The sequence below is a fragment of the Aricia agestis genome, chromosome 9 (genome assembly GCF_905147365.1).
Source record: "Aricia agestis chromosome 9, ilAriAges1.1, whole genome shotgun sequence".
Taxonomy (NCBI): domain Eukaryota; kingdom Metazoa; phylum Arthropoda; class Insecta; order Lepidoptera; family Lycaenidae; genus Aricia; species Aricia agestis.
Window position 1 is genome coordinate 11,766,659 of NC_056414.1, and position 12,970 is coordinate 11,779,628.

At 35.6% G+C, this 12,970-nt stretch overlaps 2 protein-coding genes and 1 long non-coding RNA gene across 4 annotated transcripts in view; 2 read left to right on the forward strand and 1 right to left on the reverse strand.

Moving 5' to 3' along the window:
- The window catches only part of LOC121730367, a 29,225-nt gene extending 25,952 nt beyond the window's left edge, over nt 1-3,273 (forward strand). For both annotated transcript variants that reach the window (XM_042119378.1, XM_042119380.1), the window contains exons 4-6: nt 64-2,916; nt 3,008-3,125; nt 3,208-3,273. In XM_042119378.1, coding sequence (XP_041975312.1) covers nt 64-2,916; nt 3,008-3,125; nt 3,208-3,271 — 3,035 coding nt within the window. In that variant the 3' untranslated portion in view covers nt 3,272-3,273. The remainder of the gene's footprint in view (nt 1-63; nt 2,917-3,007; nt 3,126-3,207) is intronic.
- A 60-nt stretch (nt 3,274-3,333) lies between these two features.
- LOC121730377 lies at nt 3,334-5,031 on the forward strand. Its single transcript, XR_006036104.1, has 3 exons — nt 3,334-3,344; nt 3,701-3,706; nt 4,760-5,031. It is a non-coding gene; the product is annotated as an uncharacterized LOC121730377 (long non-coding RNA).
- Nucleotides 5,026-12,970, reverse strand: part of LOC121730366 (dynein axonemal heavy chain 8) — a 31,180-nt gene continuing 23,235 nt past the window's right edge. The window contains exons 69-91 of the mRNA XM_042119377.1: nt 12,756-12,954; nt 12,442-12,653; nt 12,159-12,297; nt 11,835-12,019; nt 11,615-11,741; nt 11,403-11,538; nt 11,015-11,232; nt 10,531-10,773; nt 9,924-10,059; nt 9,505-9,658; nt 9,268-9,387; nt 9,107-9,167; nt 8,853-9,032; nt 8,622-8,734; nt 8,461-8,546; nt 8,117-8,378; nt 7,644-7,883; nt 7,284-7,451; nt 7,065-7,206; nt 6,678-6,867; nt 6,340-6,461; nt 5,750-5,911; nt 5,026-5,269 (exon numbers count right to left, since the gene is read on the reverse strand). Of these exons, the coding sequence (XP_041975311.1) occupies nt 5,144-5,269; nt 5,750-5,911; nt 6,340-6,461; nt 6,678-6,867; nt 7,065-7,206; nt 7,284-7,451; nt 7,644-7,883; nt 8,117-8,378; nt 8,461-8,546; nt 8,622-8,734; nt 8,853-9,032; nt 9,107-9,167; nt 9,268-9,387; nt 9,505-9,658; nt 9,924-10,059; nt 10,531-10,773; nt 11,015-11,232; nt 11,403-11,538; nt 11,615-11,741; nt 11,835-12,019; nt 12,159-12,297; nt 12,442-12,653; nt 12,756-12,954 (3,721 nt within the window). The 3' untranslated portion in view covers nt 5,026-5,143. The remainder of the gene's footprint in view (nt 5,270-5,749; nt 5,912-6,339; nt 6,462-6,677; nt 6,868-7,064; nt 7,207-7,283; nt 7,452-7,643; nt 7,884-8,116; nt 8,379-8,460; nt 8,547-8,621; nt 8,735-8,852; nt 9,033-9,106; nt 9,168-9,267; nt 9,388-9,504; nt 9,659-9,923; nt 10,060-10,530; nt 10,774-11,014; nt 11,233-11,402; nt 11,539-11,614; nt 11,742-11,834; nt 12,020-12,158; nt 12,298-12,441; nt 12,654-12,755; nt 12,955-12,970) is intronic.

The following is a 12,970-nucleotide window of genomic DNA, read 5'->3' on the forward strand; positions in this document are numbered from 1 at the left end:
AAAACTTCATTGATATAACAGCCCATGTAATGGTTTTAGCTCAAAAAAGATTTTCTTTTGCAGTGTTTGCAACGTGGGGTCGTCGTATGGGAAAAAAGTTAGACATGCTAAAAAAAGTAGAATCAAAAGAAACGTCCGAGGATACGTCCAAAAATGAAAACGAAAACTCTACGACGCCTATTACGGGACAATATAAAAAGAAGCAAAACTGGAAAATGGGCAGGAGCAGCTCCGACTCTGCCTCTCTTAAAAAAGATAACGATACGGATTCTATAAGAAGTGGTTCGAGAGAAAGATCCCCGAGTCCTTTCAAATCCTTTTTCCACAGAATGGGATCAACGGGCATGCTGAATTCATCAAAATCACAATCCCTTAACAATTCTAAAACATCTGAATCCTATCCTGTAGCGAATGGAGCGTCTTTATATCGCAGCTGCTCTACATCACACTTATCCACGTATGTCAAGGCTGATGATCCTTCCGATGATATTGATTTGCAAAATTCTGAAAATAAAATCTCTCCTACTAAACAAAAAACGAATAATAATATAGCTGATGACAATCTAGTTAGTTCGTCGGCAAAAGCAATGAGTTGTGATAATATTAACAAGCTTGACGGGCAACAAAATACAGGCACGAGCAAAAAACCTAATTTCCCATATGCGTTTTTAAGATCTAAACTATCTGTTTTACCAGAAGAAAACAGTATGGCTTCTCAACATAGGTCCATATCCATGAGACAAAGTTTTTCAGAAAGAATTGACCGAAAATCTCCAAAGTTTTTGAGAGAACGAAGGTATGTCACGAACTCTAGGTCAGAAGAGAGATACCAAAGTAGCGATAACATATCAATTAACGAAGAGCATATTCAAATCAATACTGGTCTTCGAAGTAATTGTGAGTTTGCCAGAAGTTCAGTTAGAAGCATTAATGATGGTGACGAGCATATAATGTTTCAACCTAGACCTAACCTAAACGTTGAAGAAGTTTCAAGACGGTCTTCAATGATATCTCAAAGGCCACCTTTTGACTACGATCCCATGCTGATTCCGAGAAATAGAAATAGTCTGCCAGTATATGACTATTGCTCACTTCTTGGTTCCGTTCAGGATTTAAAAACAGATCTTGCTTCGTCTAATCAAAGTATCCATCAAGATGTTTTACAAGCACATCGGCTTAGTAACTATGTAAGTTCTAATGAGTCTGGATACGATAGTGATGGCAGACCAACTGATGAACATACAAATCATTCACCTCCAAGGTATGTAAACAACAATATAAATTCTAATAATTACCGAGAAAATAATCACATGACATTTTCAAGACAATTGAGTCTCAATCATAAAATAAATGTAAGCAGAGTCCAAATCCCAGCCAGAAGAAGTTCGACTCCTTGTGCATTATTTCCTATTGAAAAAAGTTCTAATAGCGAATTAGAAAATGGTAATGAAGAAAACCTAAAATTTAAGAACAATGTTCATCAACAACATCTCGGGTTTGACTATAATGATGCTAAGCCACCGCCTTTACCGAAAAAGATGTTAAAACAAAAGAATCCTTATATTTATAAAACCATGAATCAAGATGAGCGTATGCAAACACGTAAAAATAAATTATTAAATTCACAAGTAACCGTTGAACATTCATCAACGCCTAATTTAAATCATAGCATGCTAAGTATTTCTGACGAGAACGATCACAAGCGACAGGAAACAGATATCCTCGGACGAGGACCTTGCACAAAAAGATTCAGAAAAATAAGGCTACTAAAAACCAGATTAGACGAAAGTTTAGGGGTGTATTTAGCACAGCATAGAGTAGACTTTGACAATAGCGGATGTAACTATGAAATTCGATACATTGTAGTTAAACTAGATTTCGATGGCATCGCTCACAGAGATGGACGTCTAAGAATAGGTGACGAAATTGTGAATGTAAATGGCAAAGTTTTACGAGGCCTCTCTTCTCTAAGAGATGTACAGCATATAGTAAATTCTTGTTCTACAGAAGCAGCGGCTGTAGAAGAAAGTACACTTTTCCAAAGATATCAAGTTGATCTTGTAATGGCGCATGATGAAATAACACCAATCACGCTAAGTCGAATTATTAACAATCAAAGTACCGATACGAAACCGATAGTAACAAAATCAAATGTACCGCCAGATATCATTTCCCAAACCGTCGATATGCCACCTAATAAAATAAGTATAGAAACACATTATGCTCATGAAAATCATCAAACGCAACAAGCCAACAGTCGAGAAGAGAAAAATCAAAAATGTGAAGTCGGAGTGCAAGTTAACAATAGTCTATTGTTATCAAATCAAAAAAGTGACGACGAAAAGTTATTAGAGCGTAATAATTTTACGCAGCCACATTCTTCGTTGCAAAATATCACTAATATAGAAATTTCTATGCGATCATCACCAACTCCTAGACATACAGGAAACAATTATAGGCCTATATCGCTTCATTGTTCTCGGCCTCAACCTGTGATTGGTTTATCTGTCCACAATGAAAACTCTTCAAACGAAATCAAAGAAAATTCTACACATTATATTAAACACGTTCCAAGACTATACCAAAACAGATCTTTTGAAAGCATTCCCGATCAATTAAGATGTAGCAGTCGGAGCAGATTCTTCAATAGAGTTGGATCTACACGATCTTCTCAACACTATACGCCGCATGTGTCACGTTGTCAAGATTATAATGGATCTAATGTACCCCAGCATGATAACTACCAAACGTCACATAACACACTACATAAAGCGGAATTCTGGAAAGGTCCGGGACAAAAAAGCCTCGGATTTAGTATCGTTGGAGGGACTGATTCGCCTAAAGGTCAGATGGGAATTTTCGTAAAAACGGTATTCCCAAATGGGCAGGCAGCTGATAAGGGTACAATATTTGAAGGTAAACACATTTAAATATAAATGTTCAATGTCGTAAACGATTTTATTCATTGATCTAAACCTCCACTTAACTCGCCTATAATTTGTTTCAGGTGACGAAATATTATCAGTTAATAATGTACCCACACGTGGTCTAAGTCATGCTGGAGCCATATCGCTGTTTAAACAAGTCAAGGAAGGAAAAATAGAATTGACGCTTTCAAGAAGAAGGTAAATAATATTTAATTATTTTAGTCCAAACCCATATTAGTCCAAGCAAATTGAAATTTGATACCATAAATACTCGTTTCAGAGCTCCTAGGTCAAGATCTGTGGAACCTCTGGGAAATTTTCGGAACGACAATAAAAGAGAATAACAGTAACATCGTGGATCTCCAAAGGTGTTTTTTTTTTCGAGTGCAATAATGTATCTTATTTTTCTGTATCATAGTAAGGCCAAAGGCAAAGCTTGTATACACTTTATTGATATTGCTATTATAATATTAAGTTTATTGGTTAAAGTACGTAGTACTGCACTTGTAATGATGGTATATGTTATGGTTGTTGTTACAACGAATTTCGTCGTCTATTTAGAGGATAAAATATTTATAAGATATTTAAGTTTGTTGTGACTCTGCTAAAACTAGCAAAGTTACAAACGTGTTTTGAATAATAATATTATGTTACTTTACAAATATACATGTGAATATAAGACTGGATAAATTTTATCGACTACGCATAGACAGGATTAGTTTACTCTTTAATACTGTTATCTCATTAGAAGTGCTAGATCTCGATATATACAGTAATTTGTAAAAGTATGTTATTTTAGTGCTAAATATTAGTAATCGATTTTACAGGCCCATCACTTAAAATACATAGACTGATACGATTTTTTTTTCTATCGTGTACCTATGCTTGCTACCAAAGTCTTAGTAATAATGTGAGTAATATTTAATTGTATATTTTATACATGTAAAAGAACTGAATATAATCTCACTTCATTAACAAATAGTAAAGTTGTTCATTCCTCAATTATACGTAACATTTTCGAATTTCCACTTTTTACTCAAGTTTTTCATCATAATGTACGATTTTACTAACAATAATTTAAGAAACCGATAAACTTTCTGTTGGGACTATTCAATAGAAAAATTGTTACAAAAATTGATTCATAGAGAGATGGCGGACCTACGTAATTCTGTCGGATTGTGCAAAGCCCAGGAAAAGTTATAATTCATTATTATTTTAACATTGACTTGACATTTAACCCAACCAAACAAAGTAGGTCTGCTATCTGCCTGTGAATCAATTTCTCCAATAGAACCTATGTCTAAGGGCCGGGACACATAAACACGATACGACGTCATGTCGTACCACGATGCGGCGTCGTTTCACGATGCAACGTCGCGTCGTGGGAATATATGACGAGCATCGTAAAAAACTACGTCGCGACATCGTAACCTGCCCCTATACACGATGCGTGTTATTCAAAATTCAAAGAAATTAGCTGTGAAAATTCACCCCGCATTATATCGACGGCGTTGTGGCGTGTCGTGGCACGTTACGATGTCGCGACGTAGTTTTTTACGATGCTCGTCGTAGATTTCCACGACGCGACGGCGCATCGTAAAACAACGCTGCATCGTGGTACGACACGACGTCGTATCGTGTTTATGTGTTCCGGCCCTAACAGTAGTAGAACTCAATCAGAATCACTTAGAAGCTATGTGTAGCCGGGTAAAAGCAATCAAATATTGTAATAGTGTTTTACAAACTGATCGATATAACGAATGTCTGTTAAGCCTTATACAGTATGACACTTGACAAATGTTTAAACATATGTCTGTTATCTCAGTACTCAGTAATGCAGCTACTACTCAGCCATTGAGCTCCGTCCACTAATACATAGTAATTGGATTCGTCAATTAGTATACAACTTTCGTTAGGATGCATCTCCGATTTACAGATTAGACACTTTTGTAAGCAACGAGTGAGTGACTCCGTGCGAACGAAATCGAAATCTTTTTGTAAATAATTTTAAAGGTGTATAAAATCAGTATTGCTAAAATTTAAATATCGCGATACCTCTTAATGCTTCCAATTGTACGTTAAAAAATTAAAATGTTAAAACAGTTGTTGAGTTTTTATTTAGCGCAATTAAAGATAAACAATAAAGTTAATAAACACACAAACAATAAATTAAGGAACCTATGCATTAACAAGTAAAGAAAAGAAACACAACATACTTATTTAGTGTCACATAACATGGCCACGCCTCTCAGTATCCAATGATCGGGACTTTTTATTGTTGGCAGCCACAAAGGGGTAATGTAGGTGAGGCCTGTACGACGAGCATTCTTATATACCGGACACTGTAAAACATGAGAGGTGAGGAAATATAAATCATTCTGCTTAAACAGCTCCAAAAGAAGCTACTTTTATAGTAGCTCATGTTCAATATAAATATGAGCTACTATAAAAGTAGATAGATAGAGTTAATAGTTAGAGATGAATAGCTATAGTCACGAATTCAATCAAATAGCCATGAAACAACCCAACTCCATCAAAAAATGCAATTCTCTAGAGTCTAGAGGCATCCTTTTAACAAAGTTCATAGACCATTTCTAATTTCCTGTCATCAAAATGTCCTAACTCCTTACAAATAATATTTCAATATATGTGTTTGAACTGATTTAGGTGAAATCTAGTTAGGAGGTACTTGCAAAGACAGGAAATGATATAGGATAGTTTTTGTTGCGAAAAAATATTTAAAGATTGAAATTCTCGCGCGTAAAACGAATTTCAGCGCAACGCTAGTCCTTATATAATTTTAGATGATAGTAGACACAAACCTCATAGAGTTTCGGATCCTTGGGCGCAGTGGAATTGATAGCATACACGTGTACAACGGGCAGGGGCGTGTACAAAACTTTCAGTGTCGATTCACCGAGACGCATGTTCCTCTTGTCCCAGCCAGCGCCGTCCAAGAATAGACCGTGGATGTATACACCTTCCTGAAACCAATTATAGAAGTGATTTTCTAAGCCGGCTAAAATAGGAACTAATGACATACTTGCTTGTTATCAACATGTAAGTTAATTAACAAAAAGCGAACTTACTTTTCAATCTTATTATAATATTATTATGATAGAAAACCAGCTAATTACATAAAGATCTGACACAAATAAAGATATTGTATAACTCAACCTGGCCAGCTCTGATACTTACGAAAATAAAACTGACAAAAATATGAAACTACTTTAAATGGATCTTACTGCTAAAATAAGAGCAAAAAATCACAAGATACATAAGTACTTAATCAAATTAACCATAAATGTAATACGGAAGTTAAATAGGCAGAAACTTGCATTCCTACTTTAAAACAAGTTCTTGAATCTACATTATAATTAAAACAAACATTTAAAAATGCTTTATAAAGTACCGGTGGTGGAGCTTTAATCTCGTCTAGGGTAAACTTTGTGACGTCATTATGCAGGGACACCATATCGAGGGCCCAGCCCTTGTGCGCTCTCGTTACCTCTTGACGCATCGCCGTCAAAAACCCTGATCGCGTACAATGAGGTTTAGTAAAATATCATACATCCCGAACGTCAGACAAGTAGAAGCATTCATTATATTTTAATTATTATTATTATTTTATTGGGAAAACTCACAGCATATGACAAATGACAATAACGGTAATAATACATATTAAATAGCGACATGCCAATAACAAGTTTTCTCTACAAATTATTATAAGTGTGACAAAATCAACTAAACCTTGAGGATTGAAGAAGCCGGTCATCCAAAACGAATGAGGCCGCGCTTGGAAACACCACGATGAGAACTGGATGTTCCGCTCCAGAAACTCAGTGAACCAGAAGCCGAGAGTTGACGAAGACCAGGAATTCTTGAGCCACACGCTAGGGACTTTAGCGTCGTAAATATTATCCAGAGAATCCCGAAGTGCCTAATAGACAGAGAAAGACATTTTCAAAAAACAAATTCATCAATCGTTTAATCCTGAACGGGAAATAGAGCAAAAGTGAATGGGAACTCGGTAAAAACTTTCATGCTCTAATTAAAAAATAGGATAAGACCTGGTTGAACATAATAATTTATTAATTTAATGAAAATGGTTGAACGCAGATATTGAATTATCCTCACCTCATTCATAATTATCGTACCATCAATGGCTAGTAATAAATCTAAAAGAGTACTCCGAACAAGTGATATAACTCTCTGCATTCTATCAATCTCTTGACGTAAAAATATGACCATTGAGTTAAGGATACCATAGAGTTTAAGCCTGAAAAATATTATTAAAATAAATTCCGTAACATAAAATCTAAATTTAATTGATATCATATTTGAGGTTGTATTAACCTTTCCCTGACTTCATGTGGGTCGAAATTCGGTGGTACTTTCTCAAGCATTTCTTTGGCCTGTCTGTAGACAGACGCTTCTCGAGTCTCGCCTCCACCAGAACTAGATTCTTTTGGCTGAATCGACAAAATTGTATCTAACAAGTCCTGAGTTACGTCACGCTGATACCTATTAAAACAATAGTTTTATGAGTCATGAACGCATTTTTGCATTTTTAGGTTTTTGATAGTTCTACAAGGACCATCAGGCATCAGCAATGGTAGAAATAGAGATTAATAATAATTATTGTTTTAACAACATAACAGAATATATCCCCTATTGAAATCCAATTCATACTAATTATTGTTTTAAATAGCTTACGTAATGTTGGCATTGCTGTGTAATCCATATGCCTGAGGAGGATCAACAGTTTTCATTTTATCAATTTCCTCTATGTACTCCGGAATGTTCTTAAACTTCATGATACCATATCCCTTGTAGAATTGGAAGTCGTCGGTAAATAACTGGTCAGAGAACCACACTTTGCAGAACGTAACTAGCAGCCGCGTGTCCAAATCGTCTGTTACTCGTCCACCATATTGTACTTCTGATACCATATACCTGAAAAAAGTTTATTATCAACGTTTTGTAAGTACTACTATAGAAATTGATTTAAAGGCAGATGGCGAACTTACTTAATATGTTCGACTTATATACCAGCCAACAGATAACAACTTACATTTACTTGACATAAGCCGAACAAATAACGTAGGTCTCTCTTCCGCCTACAAATATATTTTTTTCTCAACAGCACAAGTCACATATTTTCTACCTTTAGTTCACATCATACTAACCTAACAGTATTCCAGCTGACAAACTGTCCTGGCTCCAACATATCCAAATGGTTCTGAACGAAATAACACGAAGCCAGCCAATCTGCGGAATTGAATTCATACGGTATGTTCCAACCGAGGGGTCCGAATTTGCGTCTCTCCTGTACGACAGTGTGGAGGAAAGATATGGTGTAGATAAGAGGACGGTAGAAAGGACTGTCACTGTAGTCTAGGAAGTCTTGTCCCATTGAATCGTAAGTCCTTAGAAGTCCAGCTTTGATACCTAAGAAGAATGTTAAATTATTATGAATACTATTACTTACTAATCTCATGAAACAGAACAAAGCAGATATCATCAGCCTTACCTGAAGGTGGTTCACAAGTATACTTAATAGACATCTGCAGCAAAGTTATTGGGAATTTCGGATGAACCTCTGTAGTTATCCAAAGCCTTAAAAATAAAATATTATTATAAAGTCATTCTATCAGAATAGAATCGTCAAAGTGGCATTTTTTTCTCATTTACCTGAATGATTCGTGGATCGTTTCTAGATGTTTTTCTAGCTCACCAAATTGTTCCATGACTTCAACCATATAATCCAAACCAAGATGACAATTTTGTAATAACACCCATAAGCCCTACAATCAAAGATACAATGAAATAAAACGTTTGAAGTAATCTAATCATGCGTCTATTTATAATGTTATGAGTTATGATATAGTGTGATTGCTATAATAATAATAATCAATGATATACCTCGGATAAAGCTCGTAAAATTAGTTTCCTTGCATGTACTTCTTGGCCCTGCCCCATCGAAATAGACATACAAGTGCACTCTAGGCGTTTTGCCGTCATCTCTATTGAAGGAGTCGGATCCGAGCCCATAGATAGGAAACCTATCAAGGGTACCAATGGGCGAGATTCTAAAACCATTTGCTACAAAACAAAAAATGTTTGTTTTAGTTCATCCGGCTTTATCAAATTGTTAAAATAAGTAAAAACATTCTTACTTCATAATTCACGATAACCGCTTCCGAATATTGTGTACCAATAGAATCGATAACATATTTCCTAAAAGATAAAGGTGTATTAAAACTTTGATCTCCAAAGGCTTGAGAATGAGAAATTATGCAAATAATATGTTACGATAGCCACAATGATTATGACTTACAAACTCTGCGACAGTGTCCTATCTGGACACCATGCTCTAACAACTAAAAGTTTTCTAAACACATCCAAAGTGTGATATCCGTCTGGTAGCGGTTCGTCTTCTGGTGCTTCTTTGTCGAACCTTAAAATTAAAACTTTGTTGGATCTTTGTGCATTTTTAAAAGTGTTCGAAATTCATTCTTATAGTCTAATCTCTTTACATTAAAAAATACATCGACCGCAACTCAATAAAATTTACCAGGATTTCCAGCCCTTTTCGTTGTTCGTAACTTGATTTATAATAGTTCCGAACTTCCTTAAACTGGACAGTTGTACTAAATTTAACCACGACATATCCGTTATCCACTTAAATGGTTTCGGTGGGCATGCGTTCAAATCCAATGCAGCTCCACCTACAGAAATTAAAATTATATTATGTAAGTATATTACCAATATATTTTTTAGATATACAAATTAGTTCTGACTTCTGATCCTTAGACCTGTTAATCGCAACATGATACATATTGAATAGGTCTTACTTATTAGTCCTATAAACCGGCATTAAATTAGTTGTAGTTAAAGTAAGGTTTAAAAAAATACCAAAAGTTTAATTTAAGTAACGAAACTTTATTAAATTGCTTATTATTTCTAAATAATATGTATTTAAGTACACTTTACCCTTAATGAACGTTTGGAACTCCTCAAAGGAAATGTACTCTCTTTGTAAATCAATTTTCAGAGTCAACAGCAATGTAAAGAGGTACTTGTGCTTTTCGTAGAAGCCTCGGCTTATGAATTTCCATACGTCGTACGTCTGATGAATGATAAGCGTTATTACTTTTTGATTACTGTCTACATCCTAATAATATAAATATCTTCCAAGCAAACATTATAATAAAGCTAGAGAAGCATTCAGAATCACTTCTAGATACATAAGTATATTATTTTCCATATCAATGCTATTAAAATAATATTTTAATATAATATCTATGGACGCTTCACACCACGTCAGTCTGGCCCCGTGCTAAGTACCTAAAGGACTTGTGTTACAGGTACCAGACAACGGAAATATATTTAATACTTTTATACTATACATATATTTAAGATTTTTATTATATCATACACATATTTAATACACATCCAGACCCGGGAACATTGAAAACTCTTTGTTCCGTCGGCGGGATTCGAACCCGCGACCTCCGGCTTGAGCTACCAACGCGCTCACCACTGAGCCAGTAGCCACAGAGGTCGTGGCGCAAAATTAAGTGAGCAATATGAAACTTACCAAGTATTCAATAATGGAAGCGATTCTCTTATATGTGATGGGACTTTGCGGCGACCTCTCCATGGATATGTCGAAGCGTTCCAAGAACTGTGCCAACGAGGTCTGATACATGTTACACACGAGGGACATATTGCAGATGAGAAAATACAATACAGAGCCTCGCGTAGCCACCGGCCTGTACTCCTCGCGAGCCGCGTTGATCTTCATCTCTGTTTCTTTAGCTGTTTCCAGTTTCTCTTTTACCTATTTCATTCACAATGATGGTTTTTAAATAAGGCTTATTTTAAATTATAACAAAGCAAATTAAAAGACTGGTGGAACAATAATAAGTTCCCAATACGCAATCTCATTAACGCACTATTGTTATAATATTTTGAACCAAAGAGCGCACTGTATGTTTACAAGTTTTTTAAACAATTTCGCTAATTAAGGATGACAGCAGCAAAGCAAATTTAAGCAACCGATTTAAAGAAATGGTAAATACCTCTGTAGCAGTAGCTTTGGTGACGTTGAGAACTTGTATGAGTGACACGTCTTCTACCAGCGAACCCTGTATAGTGGTGAGTTTGTGCAGTAGATTGGCCTCAAGTTCCTGCATCTTGCGTCTATTGGCCGTCACGTCCATAATAAGCTGAGTGCGCTCCGCTTCCATTTCAGCCTTCTCTGTCAGTATCACTCGACCTAATAGTTGATCCTCCAACCCTAAAAGATATAGATTTTTAGGCAGACTCGGAGTGAACAGAGCGCAAATACTTTCAGCATATTTGAAACAGGAAATCTCAAAATATACGTAGTAAATATAAAAATACATATTCGCAGAGCAAAGTTTCGTTTAAAAAGATTCATTATAAAATAATAATAATTTGAAATACCTTGCATAGTAACCGTAAAGTCGATGATGGAAGTACGTGCAGATATTTCTGGTGTGTAAGCCGGATTCGGCAATTTCGTTGTAATGTATATTTTGTGTTCTGGAGCTACGTCAATTTCTTTATCACCTAGTTTGACCTACATTTAAAAAGTTAAATACTGAGCAAATTTAATATAAATAAGTGACAAACTTATCGACTTTTAATAAACTTACTTTATAAGTAGAACCAATTTTAATATAATTCTTTTCTAAAATATTGTCTAATGCTGGATCCAATTCTTCAGCTACATCTTCAATCAATAATGGTCTTCCCAAAGACACGCAATCTTCGATATGGTTCCTACAAAATTAATAAAGTTTACCATAGCAGTATTGATACGTTATTATAATTTGTAGAATTTTGTTTTCTAATGGCTGGTATTTGCAGATCTACCTGAAGTATTTGTGATTGAGCGTAGTTACAATCAAATCATTAAGTTTTTCCATATTCTTTATCCAGATCTTTCCCTGGGTTTGTGGATCGATAAGTAAGGGGAATCGGGACGCTTTGTTGACAATAATGCCATTCTGTATGGACAGTTCATCTGTTGGTAGACCACACAAATTCCATTCGCCAATCTAAAATCAAAAACATTTGAAAGTATGACGACAAGCTTCAAATCATTCGAATTATTGCTTTCGTCTAATGCAGCTATTACTGTACAGCGTATGCCATATGGTATCATTATGTATTCAATAATATTTATTTATTAGTTACCGTTGCAGTATCAGTTAGTTGCTCCGTTATATTTAGACTCACAGACACCGGAATCTTTCTTTTGAGAAGTTCGTTTAGCCAGCTGGTGTGCAGTAGTATTCGAAACTCTTGATTGAACGGGCCCGCGTATGATAAGAAACTAAAATATATTTGGGTTTACACAAACACAACTTGAAAGGCATTAGTTAACCGGAAGTAAGAATAAAACAGCGCTTATTATATTGAATAATACAACTAATGTAGTAATGTTGGTAGAAATCAAATTTATAGACTCTTTATTTACCCAGTCAAAAGCAAAACGTCTCCAACAAGTCTTTCAATCTCCGACCGGAACTGAGCACACTGGTCAGTCCAACGTATTCTCTCGCCGCTTAGACCGTTGATAAGCGCAGACGCTGCATCCATCTTCTCTTGACATTTAGCAGCATCATCTAAAACCGCTTGTTTGAGAGCCATTGCTTCCTCAAACTTCTTTTGGACTTCCGCTAATTCTCGCTAAATTGGACAAACAAAATAAAATCATTATTCTTAAAATTATACCCATAATAAAGCTCAACATTCAGAAAGATGATCGTTTAACAAAGCCCAAAATCCTACCTCTTTAGCCTCCAGCATAGTTTCCGCTGCATCCAATTCCCTTTTAGCAGCTTCGTATTTTGCTTGTAGAACTGCTAAGTTTGCTTTTAATGGCAAGACATCTTTATTAACGCCATAGAACTGAGCCATTGCAATTGTCCAAGATATCAAGCCAGCAACATTACCGCAAGCAACCTTTGCTGCTTCGAAAGTGTAATTCCTAAAAAATTAAATAT